This window comes from Salmo salar, chromosome 13 (assembly GCF_965601325.2).
Source record: "Salmo salar chromosome 13, fSalSal1, whole genome shotgun sequence".
NCBI lineage: Eukaryota > Metazoa > Chordata > Actinopteri > Salmoniformes > Salmonidae > Salmo > Salmo salar.
This window is the reverse complement of record NC_138303.1, coordinates 95,318,366-95,333,237: the sequence shown is the minus strand read 5'-3', so window position 1 is coordinate 95,333,237 and position 14,872 is coordinate 95,318,366. Positions and strand designations below refer to the sequence as shown.

Below are 14,872 nucleotides of genomic sequence, written 5' to 3'. Positions count from 1 at the left end.
CACATCTATTTCTATGGGCACAAGCACTGTTCATGACATGAACTGTTTACACCACTCTTTTTTGGCGGAGAGAAAATGGATCAGGTTTGATGCACATTTGAAGCAATTTTACACTTTTTCACGGAGTGCAGAGGATATTTTGCCGTTTTAAAGCTAATGTTCTTGCAATTCTATGCAGTTTGCCAATTCTAATGTGTGTTCATGTGATGCTTGAGTGACTGAAAAATTACGACAGGATTCAGGGATTCGGGATTCAGGATTCCCACAGATTGAGAACCACTGTTCTAGTCCATTATTGATGCTTTGCCTGTTTGATGGTTAGTCAGAAAGCATAGCAGGATTTTGTATAAGTGTCCGGATTAGTGTCCCACTCCTTGAAAGCGGCAGCTCTAGCCTTTAGCTCAGTGCGGATGTTGCCTGTAATCCATGGCCTCTTGTTGGGATATGTATGTGCGGTCACTGTGGGGCCGACGTTGTCGATGCACTTATTAATGAAGCTGGTGACAGATGTGGGAAACTCCTCAATGCCATTGGATGAATCCCGGAACATATTCCATATTCCATAGAGCAGGGTTCCCCAACTGGCAGCGATTTTATTTGTCCACCCAAGTTTTCAGAGCAAAAAAATCTATATTTGTTTTAATTGTTGGACCTAAAAGATTGTAAAAACACTAGCATATCAGCTCCGAGTGATTTTCATTTAGGAAATCTGTTCCAAAGTATTCCCACATATGTGCAACTATGGGGCTTCTTGTGGTTAATTTGCAGTCTACAAATGATTTGTAATTATATTCTGGCCCCCTGACCTTCCGTTCAAGAAAAAAATCAGTCCGCAGCTGAATTTAGTTGATGATCCCAGCCATAGAGTTATGGTCAGATTTGTCGACTGGTAAAACGGATTTCAGTTTTCAAAAACAAAATGTTCATTCACATCTAAAATCAATGAATAAAAAATCAGAGAACAGTAATATTTTACACACGCATGAAGGTACTCATAAGCAATCAATTCTGATGAAAAAAACACAAATGTATAAAATTGGTGCATATAACGTTTTGGAAATAAACTCTTCAAATACATAATAATGTTCGGTCAACTATGAGACTCCAGGACCTCTTCTCTGTGGTTGCTTGCCCTGTTGTCTACCTCAAGTCTTGAGCTTCAATGGAAGACCTTGGTATTTCTGACTCATTATCATCGTCATGTCTTTATACACTTCTCATGTTTTGATATTTCCTATTTACTGTGTGTGTCATACCGTGAGATTTCAATTGTGCTTTTTGCTAACCACGGTGTGTGTGTGTGTCTGGGTGTGTGTGTGCGTGCCTGCGTGTGTGTATTTTGTCTAGGCTGGAGAAATGGACCAGGTGACAAAAAATATGGTACACTGGATTTACCCAAACGCACACAACCAACGAAAGGTATGGAGCATCTTTAGTGATCTGTGGATTGATCAAGACATGCAATTATATCACTTAATGAAGCATTCCAAAGACCTACAGTGTGGAAAACCTTGGCATGAGGCATCTATAAAATGTATTGTGCATGATGTAGAATAGTTCCCAATGTGTTATAATGTCAAGAAGTGACTGGACTGTATTGGAACCAATCAGACACAAAAGTAGACCGTCTGAATGCTTTGATAGAACAACATGGTGCATACAAATGCTGTATGTCAGTTACTGTATGAGGACAATACAATATGGAATAGCTTGATGTGGTTTCTGTGGTTGCAGTACCTTCAGAAAGTATTCATACCCAAATCAAATCAAATTGTATTTGTCACACAAACATGGTTAGCAGATGTTAATGCGGGTGTAGCGAAATGCTTGTGCTTCTAGTTCCAACCATGCAGTAATATCTAACAAGTAATCTAATCTAACAATTTCACAACAACTACCTTATACACACAAGTGTAAAGGAATGAATAAGAATATGTACATAAAAATATATAAATGAGTGATGGCCGAACGGCATAGGCAAGATACAGTAGATGGTATAGAGTACAGTATATACATGTGAGATGAGTAATGTAGGGTATGTAAACATTATATAAAGGGGCATTGTTTAAAGTGGCCAGTGATACGTTTATTACGTCAAGATGGCAAGATGCAGTAGATGGTATAGAGTACAGTATATACATATGAGATGAGTAATGTAGGGTATGTAAACATGATATAAAGTGGCATTGTTTAAAGTGGCTAGTGATACATTTATAGGGATTCATCAATTTTTACGTTATTAAAGTGGCTAGAGTTGAGTCAGTATGTTGGCAGCAGCCACTCAATGTTAGTGATGGCTGTTTAACAGTCTGATGGCCTTCAGATAGAAGCTGTTTTTCAGTCTCTTGGTCCCCGCTTTGATGCACCTGTACTGACCTCGCCTTCTGGATGATAGCAGGGTGAACAGGCAGTGGCTCGGGTGGTTGTTATCCTTGATGATCTTTTTGGCCTTCCTGTGACATCGGGTGGTGTAGGTGTCCTGGAGGGCAGGTAGTTTGCCCCCGGTGCAGACCTCACTACCCTCTGGAGAGCCTTCCGGTTATGAGCAGAGCAGTTGCCGTATCAGGCGGTGATACAACCCGACAGGATGCTCTCGATTGTGCATCTGTAAAAGTTTGTGAGTGTTTTTGGTGACAAGCCAAATTTCTTCAGCCTCCTGAGGTTGAAGAGGCGCTGCTGTGCCTTCTTCACCATGCTGTCTGTGTGGGTGGACCATTTCAGTTTGTTCGTGATGTGTACGCCGAGGAACTTAAAACTTCACACCCTCTCCACTACTGTCCTGTCGATGTGGATAGGGGGCTGCTCCCTCTGCTGTTTCCTGAAGTCCACGATCATCTCCTTTGTTTTGTTGACATTGAGTGTGAGGTTATTTTCCTGACACCACACTCCGAGGGCCCTCACCTCCTCCCTGTAGGCCATCTCGTCGTTGTTGGTAATCAAGCCTACTACTGTAGTGTCGTCTGCAAACTTGATGATTGAGTTGGAGGCGTGCATGGCCACACAGTCGTGGATGAACAGGGAGTACAGGAGAGGGCTGAGAATGCACCCTTGTGGGGCCCCAGTGTTGAGGATCAGCGGGGTGGAGATGTTGTTACCTACCCTCACTACCTGGGGGCGGCCTGTCAGGAAGTCCAGGACCCAGTTGCACAGGGCGGGGTCGAGAACCAGGGTCTCGAGCTTAATGACGAGTTTGGAGGGTACTATGGTGTTAAATGCTGAGCTGGAGTCAATGAACAGCAGTCTTACATAGGTATTCCTCTTGTCCAGATGGGTTTAGGGCAGTGTGCAGTGTGATTGCGTCGTCTGTGGACCTATTGGGGCAGTAAGCAAATTGGAGTGGGTCTAGGGTGTCAGGTAGGGTGGAGGTGATATGGTCCTTGACTAGTCTCTCAAAGCACTTCATGATGACGGATGTGAGTGCTACAGGGCGGTAGTCATTTAGCTCAGTTATCTTAGCTTTCTTGGGCACAGGAACAATGGTGGCCCTCTTGAAGCATGTGGGAACAGCAGACTGGGATAAGGATTGATTGAGTATGTCCGTAAACAGCTGGTCTGCGCATGCTCTGAGGACGCGGCTAGGGATGCCATCTGGGCCTCCAGCCTTGCGAAGGTTAACACGTTTAAATGTTTTACTCACGTTGGCTGCAGTGAAGGAGAGCCCGTAAGGTTTCGGTAGCAGGCCGTGTCAGTGGCACTGTATTGTCCTCAAAGCGAGCAAAGAAGTTGTTTAGTCTGTCTGGGAGCAAGACATTGTGGTCCGCAACGGGGCTGGTTTTTCTTTTGTAGTCCGTGATTGACTGTAGACCCTGCCACATACCTCTCGTGTCTGAGCCGCTGAATTGCGACTCTACTTTGTCTCTATACTGTCGCTTAGCTTGTTCGATTGCCTTGCGGAGGGAATAGCTACACTGTTGGTATTCGGTCATGTTTCCGGACACCTTGCCCTGATTAAAAGCAGTGGTTCGCACTTTCAGTTTTGCGCGAATGCTGCCATCAATCCACGGTTTCTGGTTGGGGAATGTTTTAATAGACGCTGTGGGTACAACATCACCGATGCACTTGCTAATAAACTTGCTCACCGAATCAGCAATGTTGTTGTTCGACGCTATGCGGAACATATCCCAGTCCACGTGATCAAAGCAATCTTGAAGCGAGGAATCCGATTGATCGGGCCAGCGTTGAACAGACCTGAGCGCGGGTGCTTCCTGTTTTAGTTTCTGTCTATAGGCTGGGAGCAACAAAATGGAGTCGTGGTCAGCTGTTGTGTTACAGCCTGAATTCAAAATGGATTAAAATGTTGTTGTTTTTTTCCTCATCCATCGACACACAGTACTCCATAATGACAAAGTGAAAACGTGTTTTTAGAAATGTTTGCAAATGTATTCATTTACATAAGTATTCACACCCCTGAGTCAATATATGTTGGAATCTCCTTTGGCAGAGATTACCAATGTGAGTCTTTCTGGGTAAATCTAAGAGCTTTGCACACCTGGATTAAACAATATTTGCACATTATTCTATTTAAAGTTCTTCAAGCTCTGTCAAGTTGGTTATTGATCATTGCTAGACAGCCATTTCCAAGTCTTTCCATAGATTTTCAAGCTGATTTTAAGTCAAAACTGTAACTACGCCACGCGGGAACATTCAATGTAATCTTGGTAAGCAACTCCAGTGGCCTTGTGTTTTAGGTTATTGTCCTGCTGAAAGGTGAATTTGTCTCCCAGTGTCTGTTGGAAAGCAGACTGAACCAGCTTTTCCTCTAGAATTTTGCCTGTGCATAGCCCTATTCCGTTTATTTTTATCCTAAAAAAACTCCTTAGTCCTTGCCGATGACAAGCATACCCATAACATGATGCAGCCACCACTTGAAAATATGAAGAGTGGTACTGTAATGTATTGTGTTGTGTTTGCCACATTTTTTGCATTTTTACAGTTTTGTAGTGTCTTATTGCAAACAGGATTCATTTTGGGAATATTTTTATTATGTACAGGCTTCCTTCATTTCACTGAGCCATTTGGGTTAGTACTGTGGAGTAACTACAATGTTGTTGATCCATTGACAGTTTTCTCCTATCACAGTCATTAAACTCTGTGACTGTTTTAAAAGTGACCATTGGCCTCATGGTGAAATCCCTGAGCGGTTTCTTTCCTCTCAGACAATTGAGTTAGGAAGGACGCCTGTATCTTTGTAGTGACTGGGTGTATTGATACACCATCCAAAGTGTAATTAATAACTTTGTAATGTGCAAAGGGATATTCAATGTCTGCTTTTTTTTACCCATCTACCAATAGGTGCCCTTCTTTGCGAGGCATTGGAAAACCTCCCTGGTCTTTGTGGTTGAATCTGATTTAGAAATTCACAGATAATTGTATGTGTGGGGTACAGAAATGAGTTAGTTCTTCAAAAATCATGTTAAACACTATTGTTGCACACAGAGAGAGTCCATGCAACTTATTATGTGACTTGCTAAGCACATTTTTACTCCTCCATTTTTACACATTTTTACACATTTTTATTACAAAGGGATTGAATACTTATTGACTCAAGACATTTTAGCTTTTCATTTTTATTAATTTGTAAAAATGTCTTAAAACAGAATTCCACATTGACATTGTAGGGAATTGTGTGAAAGCCAGTAACACAAATCTCAATTTAATCAATTTTAAATTCAGGCTGTAACACAAAGTCAAGGGGTGTGAATACTTTCTGAATGCCTTATATAGTGTTTGTATGTGCTTTTGTGTTTGAGGTGGGGGGAGGGAGTGGTGTGAACAGCTATTATGGGTTATATTCAGCATCAAATGAAGTGAGGATTTTAAGTATTTTGTGTCATGATGTGATTATAAGGCACTATGGCTTTTTTTGTGTATGAAATATAATGTGTGATTTATGCAGGCATTGTGTGATATCCCAGACTGTTGAGAAGATTCTATACTAGTCATTGACATTCAGAAGATCAGACAGAAGATGACACCTTAGGAAAGAAGAGCGTTAGAACTGAATCGATTATACAACTCTCTTCTTTATGACGTTGACATCATCGCAGCAGCTCTGCCGCTGTGGTTGGAATATGTTCAGATACATACATATTTATAAGTGAAACACAATGTAAGGCAAGATATTTAAAAAAATCCCTGAGCATTGTAGATGTCTTTTGATGTAGAAGTCCAGACAGGTTCAAATGGAAAGTTTGGTCATGGCCCAACAGAGCCCATCTGAGTGTGTATGAGAGGATTACTGATGACACTGGGTAGCCATCCAGGTAGCACAAGTCTTATACCCTCAACAGAACGTGTGCGTCCGGATGTAGAGCCTTCCCGCGCTCCTGCCAGAGGATGCAATCCTTGTGATAATCAGGTTACAAGCCCATGTCAGGATTAGACAGCATGTAAGCCTCGCAGCCAGCAGCAGCCTCCCAGCAGCTTCAGCTTCAGCTGGCTGAATATGGATGGAAAGCCTCTGGAAGACAGCCTGTAACAGAGTTCCTGTGTATTTTTACTCCTTATGTACTCTAGCCAGGCTGCTGGGGATGTGGGTATAGCTAGAAGCCTCTCACTCCAGTAAAATAGTACAGTCTGTGAAGGAATATGGCTGAAGTTAGTGGGGGATACCGTATGTACACAGATGGATTTGTTAGCGGAGAAGAGCTCTGTGAGAGCTGATAAGATGTGGAGCCTGCAGCATTCAGTTGTTAATAATAGAATAGACATCCATGTTTACATGCTGTGTGGGTGTTTGCATGTGTTTGTACAAAATGAAAGTTGGGAAAACATTTTGTAATTTCAAGCACAGTCCAAATTCCCTAGCCAGGCAGAACATTCCTTCAACATAAAACCAGTGTGAATATTGAATTTGCACACACACAAGCATGGCTGAGCTTTAATTGGGGTTATTATTTATTTTGTGTACATTATATACTGCTCAAAAAAATAAAGGGAACACTTAAACAACACATCCTAGATCTGAATGAAAGAAATAATCTTATTAAATACTTTTTTCTTTACATAGTTGAATGTGCTGACAACAAAATCACACAAAAATAATCAATGGAAATCCAATTTATCAACCCATGGAGGTCTGGATTTGGAGTCACACTCAAAATTAATGTGGAAAACCACACTACAGGCTGATCCAACTTTGATGTAATGTCCTTAAAACAAGTCAAAATGAGGCTCAGTAGTGTGTGTGGCCTCCACGTGCCTGTATGACCTCCCTACAATGCCTGGGCATGCTCCCAGACCTGGACTAAAGCATCCGCCAACTCCTGGACAGTCTGTGGTGCAACGTGGCGTTGGTGGATGGAGCGAGACATGATGTCCCAGATGTGCACAATTGGATTCAGGTCTGGGGAACGGGCGGGCCAGTCCATAGCATCAATGCCTTCCTCTTGCAGGAACTGCTGACACACTCCAGCCACATGAGGTCTAGCATTGTCTTGCATTAGGAGGAAACCAGGGCCAACCGCACCAGCATATGGTCTCACAAGGGGTCTGAGGATCTCATCTCGGTACCAAATGGCAGTCAGGCTACCTCTGGCGAGCACATGGAGGGCTGTGCGGCCCCCCAAAGAAATGCCACCCCACACCATGACTGACCCACCGCCAAACCGGTCATGCTGGAGGATGTTGCAGGCAGCAGAACGTTCTCCACGGCGTCTCCAGACTCTGTCACGTTCTCTACGGCGTCTCCAGACTCTGTCACGTTCAAAAGTGACCAAAACATCAGCCAGGAAGCATAGGAACTGAGAAGTGGTCTGTGGTTCCCACCTGCAGAACCACTCCTTTATTGGGTGTGTCTTACTAATTGCCTATAATTTCCACCTGTTGTCTATTCCATTTGCACAACAGCATGTGAAATGTATTGTCAATCAGTGTTGCTTCCTAAGTGGACAGTGTGATTGACTTGGAGTTACATTGTGTTGTTTAAGTGTTCCCTTTATTTTTTTGAGCAGTGTATATTCTTTCTGAAATACTAATCCAATGATAATTTTGTGCTTCATAGGCTATGAAGCTCAAAGTCAGACTATCTATATTCTCTAGAGGAGGCATCTGATTGATGATAAATATTTGCTCCTTGTCTTGCAGTGATCTGTTCATGGTTCTGGACCATAAAACTATGACAATGAAAGAAGAGGTGTTTTGAGATTTTGTCTTTGATGTCATAGGAAACAACTATTGCATTTGTATATCATCCTGCGCTAAATCATCACACTTTGGCCTAAAAACTCCAAGCTGTCAGAAAAAGTAGACTCTACCACTTCATAAAAGAAACATTTTGGTGCAAGTCCTCAGTTCTATCACATCGGTTTTTCACTATGAAGTCTGAACTGTGCTAGCTTTATAAGCGCTATATGTGCTGTTTAGTTGCTGATTGGTGGCTTGAGAATCCACTGTGTCTCATCATATCAGTTCCAATGTGTATGAGAGTTCTCTACTGGTGGCAGATGTTCTGTTTCTCTCTCTCTTTCTCTGTAGGTCTGGAGCTGCTGTACCAGCCAGAGGTGGTGAGGCTGTACCTGTCTCTCCTCACTCGCAGTCAAAACCACAACACCCTGGAGGCAGCAGCCGGAGCTCTGCAGAACCTTGCTGCAGGACACTGGGCTGTGAGTGAAGGGCAATGGGGGAGAAGTTTATCTGATGCTGTGGGAGAACAGAATGTTTGTTTCTCATCCTCTCTCTACCCCCCCCCCCTACCCCCCCCCCCCCCCCCCCCCCCCTCTGTGTGAAGGGTGTATTGAAGTGTGGTTGAAAAGCTATCATGTATATAAAAGTATGATGTGTGAATCCTCACAAGTAGCACAATAGGAGTGTACAATTTATACATGACATCCTTCTATTATTCTCTCTCTGTGCCTTTTCTCAGTGGTCCAGTTACATCCGGGCCACAGTTAGGAAGGAGAAAGGTCTGCCTGTCCTGGTGGAGCTACTGCGTTCAGATGGTGATAAAGTGGTCCGGGCTGTAGCTATTGCTCTACGCAACCTGGCCATAGATCGACGGAACAAAGACCTCATAGGTACATGCACATAAACACGTATGCACACATAAATGCATGCATGCACGCGAGTGCACGCACACGCACGCACACACGATACATAATTTTACCCTTTGCCCCATAGGAAGCTATGCCATGAGGGACCTGGTCAGTAACCTGACCAGTGGTCAGCAGCGACCAGCCAAGAACCTGGAAGGGGACACAGTGGTGGCCATTCTGAACACTATCCATGAGATCATCTCAGACAGCCCGGAGAACGTCCGTGGTCTCATACAGGGTCACGGCATCCAGAAACTGGTGGCCATCAACAAGACAAGGTAGATTATCATAGCATAGTATCTTTGGTGTTGGTTATGGGAGATGGTTTCAATTGGCTAGATGCTCAGTTCACCGTGTTGTACTCTCTCCTTTATGCTGGCTCTGGTTTATTCTGTTGTTTCTTTACTAGCCAATCTGTGCGGGAGACCAAAGCAGCATCTCATGTCCTGCAGACAGTGTGGGCCTACAAGGACCTGAGAAATAGCCTCTACAAGGGAGGCTGGAACAAGAGCCACTTTAAGGTTTCGCATGGCATGCTGTAGAAGGCTGTATTCCCCATTCACTACACAGTCCAAATGGGTGGCACAAACACAGTCTGCTATTGAGCACTGTATGGGACACAATTAGTTCATAATGGCATACTGAGTCTTCTTTATTTTTTACCTTCAGTCAACAACTAGTGGAATGCCCAAAAAAACTAAGAGCGGAAAGTCAGCCTATGATGACATCACACTTCCTCTGATGGAGAAAAACCAAGGTCAGCATGAGACTGTAGCTTCAGCATAAGTGTGTGTGTGTGTGTGTGTGTGTGTGTGTGTGTGTGTGTGTGTGTGTGTGTGTGTGTGTGTGTGTGTGTGTGTGTGTGTAGGGAGATTGACATCGAAATTGGAAGTCTATCCATTCCTCAGGACATCGGGAAATGTCTTCAAAATCGGCCACTAGGGGCAACAGTGAGCGCTATTACTATCAAGTAGACTTGAGTAATCCCATGACTCTGGATCAGGTTAGATGTTAGATGTTTGATGTTTGATCCCAGTCGTGGACACTGTTTTTTATTTTTTTTATCATATTCCAAACCATAACCTTTACCTTAACCATTCGGAATGAGTGCCTAAACTTAACCCTTAACTTCGGTTTGGAGAAATGGAACATATAGGGCAGCAGGAGTCAACCCAGGGATTCAAAAACACTTCAATATTTGATCTTTGGAGCAAATTCAAAATTTTCCTCGTTTAGAGAACGTGGATGAAGGTCTAATTCTGCAGTGAGACTGTGAGAACTTGTTGAAAGTGTGTGTGTTCGTGCAGCTGTAGGATCTTCATTTGAGCCAGTTTGCTACAGTAGGAAAATAATCCTGCAGCCAGAGGACATTTGAATTATTATGTGGATTGCAATTAATGGACATTTTTGTCAGGGTTTCTTTAGGGAAAATCAATTCTGAAATTTCAAAGTGGAAATTACAAACTCAAACTTTAGAAGCCTTTTTAAAACTCAAATACACTACAAGTTTACATTTCCTGCTGTGCAGGAAAATTCTCAGAAACAAAAGAGTGATTAAATGAAGATCCTACATCTGTGTGTGAGCCTGTTTCTTGTCATTTCAACACAAAATGACCTTTGTTTATTGTATCCTGTCTGTTTTTCCCACAGATGGATACTCCACCGTGGAGCAGAGTGACAGAGTGGGTGATGGGTTACTCCAGGTCAGTAACACGGTACATATGAGCTCCTTACTATCCCTAAGGTCAGGAGTTTTTCAATGGTGACTCACAAGATTTTAAGGGCCAGTGCAGTAAAAAATGTGATTTTCTTGGGTTTTATATATATTTCCACACTTTGAGGTTGGAATAATTCTGTTTTAGTGCCGTTTTAATGCCATTTTAGTGTAAGAGCTGTTTGAAAAGACCGACTGAAATTTCTACCAGTTTTGGTGGGATGGAGGTTTGGCTTGCCTGGTGACATTACCAGGCGGTAAATTAGTTAATAGACCAAGAGAGTTCTAAACCTCTCTGCTAATAACAGCTATTTTTCAGTTTTCCCCTCCCCACTCAGACCACTCCCAGACAATCCTAGCAAAATTGTTCTTTGAGAAATGGCTCTTTACTAAGAAGCTATTTTTGTGTATTTTTTTTAAACAATTTTAATTGAAAACAATCACAGTACGGTACTTACTTGTTACTCAGAAATGATTTGATATTGAGATAAAAACAGCCGCATTGGACCTTTAACTAAATAATTGTTCTATTTTGTTGCAGAGTATCCCAGAGAGGAAGCACTTCATCCGGGCTGGAAGGCCTGCAGTGGGCCTGGTGGAGCGCAAACCTCCACCCCTCGACTCCTGGGTCTGAGCTTGGCAGAAGGGATTATAGAGCAGGTAAATTACATTTCACTTAACCATTTTAGGATTGATGTTTTACTCACTGGTGTGATACACATGTTCATTGCTTTTGCTATTGGGGGAGTCATAGATTATGAAAAAATGTATCATTGTTCTTTTTTGTTTTGTTTACAGGAGATGTGGCAGTAAAAGAAGGAAGTGGAACATCAACATTTGTGGAGGTCATTGTGGTGTTTATTCTTTAGACGGACATTCTGTAGGTCAATTCACCATTCAGGACAACATGGTTATTCTCCCGCCAGAAAATCAGAATGGAGTGAATATTGGATCTTACATTTACATGTTCAAAGTGTTATTCAAACTCTGGCTGTAGTTGAGCATAACCTCTACTATATTTTATACATACTGGACAGTGGGATGAGTGGAGTGACACAGCTGAATGTAGTGCAGGACGAAAAACACAATACTAACACTTTCCATGAAATTAGGATTTGTCAAAACAATTCTTTTTCTTGACCTGCCTTTTCCTCCAGTATTTCCATACTGTGTTGTTTCACTCCTGCAAATTGTGCATTACTTTATGTAAGAGACTAGTTGGAAATGGGATTGTAAATGTGTAATAAAAGATTCATATTCTAAATGAAGGCATTTATATTGTAATATTCATGTTATTTATTAACAGTTGTGAACGTTATCTTGTAACCAAAAATGGAATGGAAACGTTAACATTATACACTACCAAGTAATAGTGCCATTTTATCAGGAGCTGACATGATGAATTTGCTATATGCCGTGTTTGTTCTTGCATCGCGATGTTGAACAGAAAATGAACGCAAATAAAATCCATAATTTCTCAACGTTGTATGGACTTAATTTATCATTATTGTTCTCATCTCGTTCTATTAGGACAAGGGTTAGGGGTGTATTCCACATAGAGTTTAATAGGGAATGTATCATTGACGCAGCACGTTGCTTAGCAGTTGTCCTGTGGTTATTTTACTTTCAGCATTGGACAGCTCAATATGATCGCTGTTTTGCTAAACTATAGTGCTGGAACAGAGAAGAGAAACACGAATGAAATGAAGGGTGTGTTCGTAAATTCCCTCTGGAGTGCCAGAGTATACTCGGAATGCGCTCTGTCCGTTCGTAAATTCAGAGCATTGTCAGATTGTCCGTTCATAAATTCGGAGCGTTCTGGCCGAGGAGTAGGGTTGATCAGAGCGTTCTGACTTCACAACGGCAGTCACGCACCCAAGCTAACTGGCTAAAGTTGGCTAGCTTACTAGCTACTTCCAGTCAAGTGAGAGAACACCTTACTCTGACCATTTTATGCCCTAGCAGAGATGGTTAAACTGTTTTCATGTTATCTAGAGCGTTAATGACTAACTGTGCTGCTGGCAACAATTGATTACGTTTTTTTTGTCGACGTTTACTGACACCGGTCATATTCAATGGGTGTTTCGCGTTCATAAATTCATCAGTTATTCTGCGCTCTGGTACAGTCAGGCGAGAGTGCTCTGAAATTGGAGTAGATAGCCAGAGTGAATTTACGAACGCACCATGAGTTTGCAGCAAGTTTGAAGGGTAATGCATTTTTTTGTTTATTATATCACTTCTTAGTTTACTTTAGCCAGTGAATGACACATTTGTTACAAGATGAAACCAAAATATACTCAGCCAAAGGTGAAAAAAGTAGCTACGTTTGAATACACGACTCTAGTTCAGCACATCGGGTTTGCTAACAGCTTGCTAGCAACACATTGCTGTCCACCAAATTGGATTGTAGTTATCAATCAATCTCGTGTGGCTAGCTAAATTCTTCATGTTATCTGAAATGCGCTAGCTAGCAGGCAAGAGCTAACTATGTTAGCTAAAGTTTGAATCTTGAATGCAGTCTTTCAATCATAAATGTAAAAAAGAAAAGATTAGCTAACTAATAATGCTGGAAAAAGTTTAAGAAAAACACTGCTTTTTTCTTAGGTCCCAGAAGGAGGGAGGAGTGAATGCGAGGGAATGTTCACATTTATCTGGCGAGGACATTAAATAATCTATTAGCTAGCTACAGTAGCTAGACAATCTAACTTAATAGATGTCTATTTTTACATCTAGCTCTTCTGACATTTAAACCTCTTTATTCAGCATTCCCTGCTCCCAATCATGCAGGAGAAGGGCCATCTACAGCCCCCCCCCCCCCTCAGACCACTGCCCTACCCCCACCGGGCCTCAGTAGCAAGTACCCCCTGCCTCAACCTGCTCTCTAAGCTAAGACAAAGATGTGGATGCCAGTACAAGAAACCTGTAAAGGAGAACCTTATGATAAGCCTTTGTTCAAATACACCACAGCCCTCCCTATTGGTAAGCGCCACTGTAGACTTTGTCCAATAAAACGACCCATCCTCAACCCGACTGATAAAAGAGTGGTTCAAACATCCTGAGGCCACACTCCATTTCATCTCAGTGAGGCCAGACTTGGAGAAGCTCAGCAGGCAGAGAACCCTCCCTGGTGGTCAGCTGGTTAGGCCAGTGACTCAGACCAAGCAACCCCCCCTGGAGACCAGAGCCCCTGGACGTTTTCCTCTCACACAGATCCCTTGTTAAGGTGCATGCTGCTGGAGGTGAGGACAGGGGAGGGAGAGGAGATGGTGGCTCCCTATCCCGTCCTGTCAGGGATCTTTGAGCCTCTGTTCTGATGCACCACCCCTGCTTACCTCATCCGCCGCTATCAGAATAGTTTGAAATGGTACCAGGCCGTGCGCAATGAGAAGACCAAACATCATAAGAAGAAGCTTGAGCAGCTTTGTGATAAAGAAATCCCTATGCTCAGTATTTGTTCAATCCATCCATTTTAAAGGCCTTTTTAAAAAGGTTAACAGGATATATGAGAGGAAGTGGGTTTGTCAACAAAATCTGAATATTCGCTCTCATAATCAATATTACTGTTTTCTCTCACTGCTGAAAGGAAGGGACTTCATTCTACAACATTTGAGACATAAAAAAGAATCATAGTCATTCTAATGCAATGTCAATGGTTACTGAATTTATTCCCTTCTATGAATGTGATTATCTCTTTTGCAAGATACCCTCTACTAATGATTGTAATTAGGGTTACAAAATACTGGGAACTTTCAATAAATTCCCTGGTTTTCCAGAAATCCTGGTTGGAGGATTCCCATAGTCAGGAGGGAATAAGCATGAAATGCAGAATCCTCCAACCAAGATTTCTGGAAAACCAGGGAATTTATTGAAAGTTCCCATAATTTTGCAACCCTAATTGTAATTACCTATTCCCTGTCCTACCATTTGTTAGCAGGACCCTTTGGTATCCAGCTAAGACCTACCGCCACTCTGGATGCTGGGGAGGGGATGTCTGTCTTTAAACCCTGCCCAGGAGTGAAGTTAAAATGGCGCCGGAAGAAATGGCAGCGCCCAACCAAGTGTGCTATTATGTGGGGTTTTTTCGCGTTATTTGTAACTTATTTTGTACATAATGTTTCTGCAACTG

At 42.4% G+C, this 14,872-nt stretch overlaps 1 protein-coding gene across 1 annotated transcript in view; it reads left to right on the top strand.

The window, feature by feature from the left end:
• Positions 1-12,227, top strand: part of LOC106568245 (splicing regulator ARVCF) — a 35,673-nt gene extending 23,446 nt beyond the window's left edge. Inside the window, exons 9-17 of the mRNA XM_014138417.3 lie at positions 1,348-1,419; positions 8,476-8,603; positions 8,864-9,014; positions 9,118-9,310; positions 9,442-9,553; positions 9,702-9,789; positions 10,683-10,735; positions 11,288-11,406; positions 11,545-12,227. Coding sequence (XP_013993892.1) covers positions 1,348-1,419; positions 8,476-8,603; positions 8,864-9,014; positions 9,118-9,310; positions 9,442-9,553; positions 9,702-9,789; positions 10,683-10,735; positions 11,288-11,380 — 890 coding nt within the window. The 3' untranslated portion in view covers positions 11,381-11,406; positions 11,545-12,227. The remainder of the gene's footprint in view (positions 1-1,347; positions 1,420-8,475; positions 8,604-8,863; positions 9,015-9,117; positions 9,311-9,441; positions 9,554-9,701; positions 9,790-10,682; positions 10,736-11,287; positions 11,407-11,544) is intronic.
• The last annotated feature ends 2,645 nt before the right edge of the window (positions 12,228-14,872 follow it).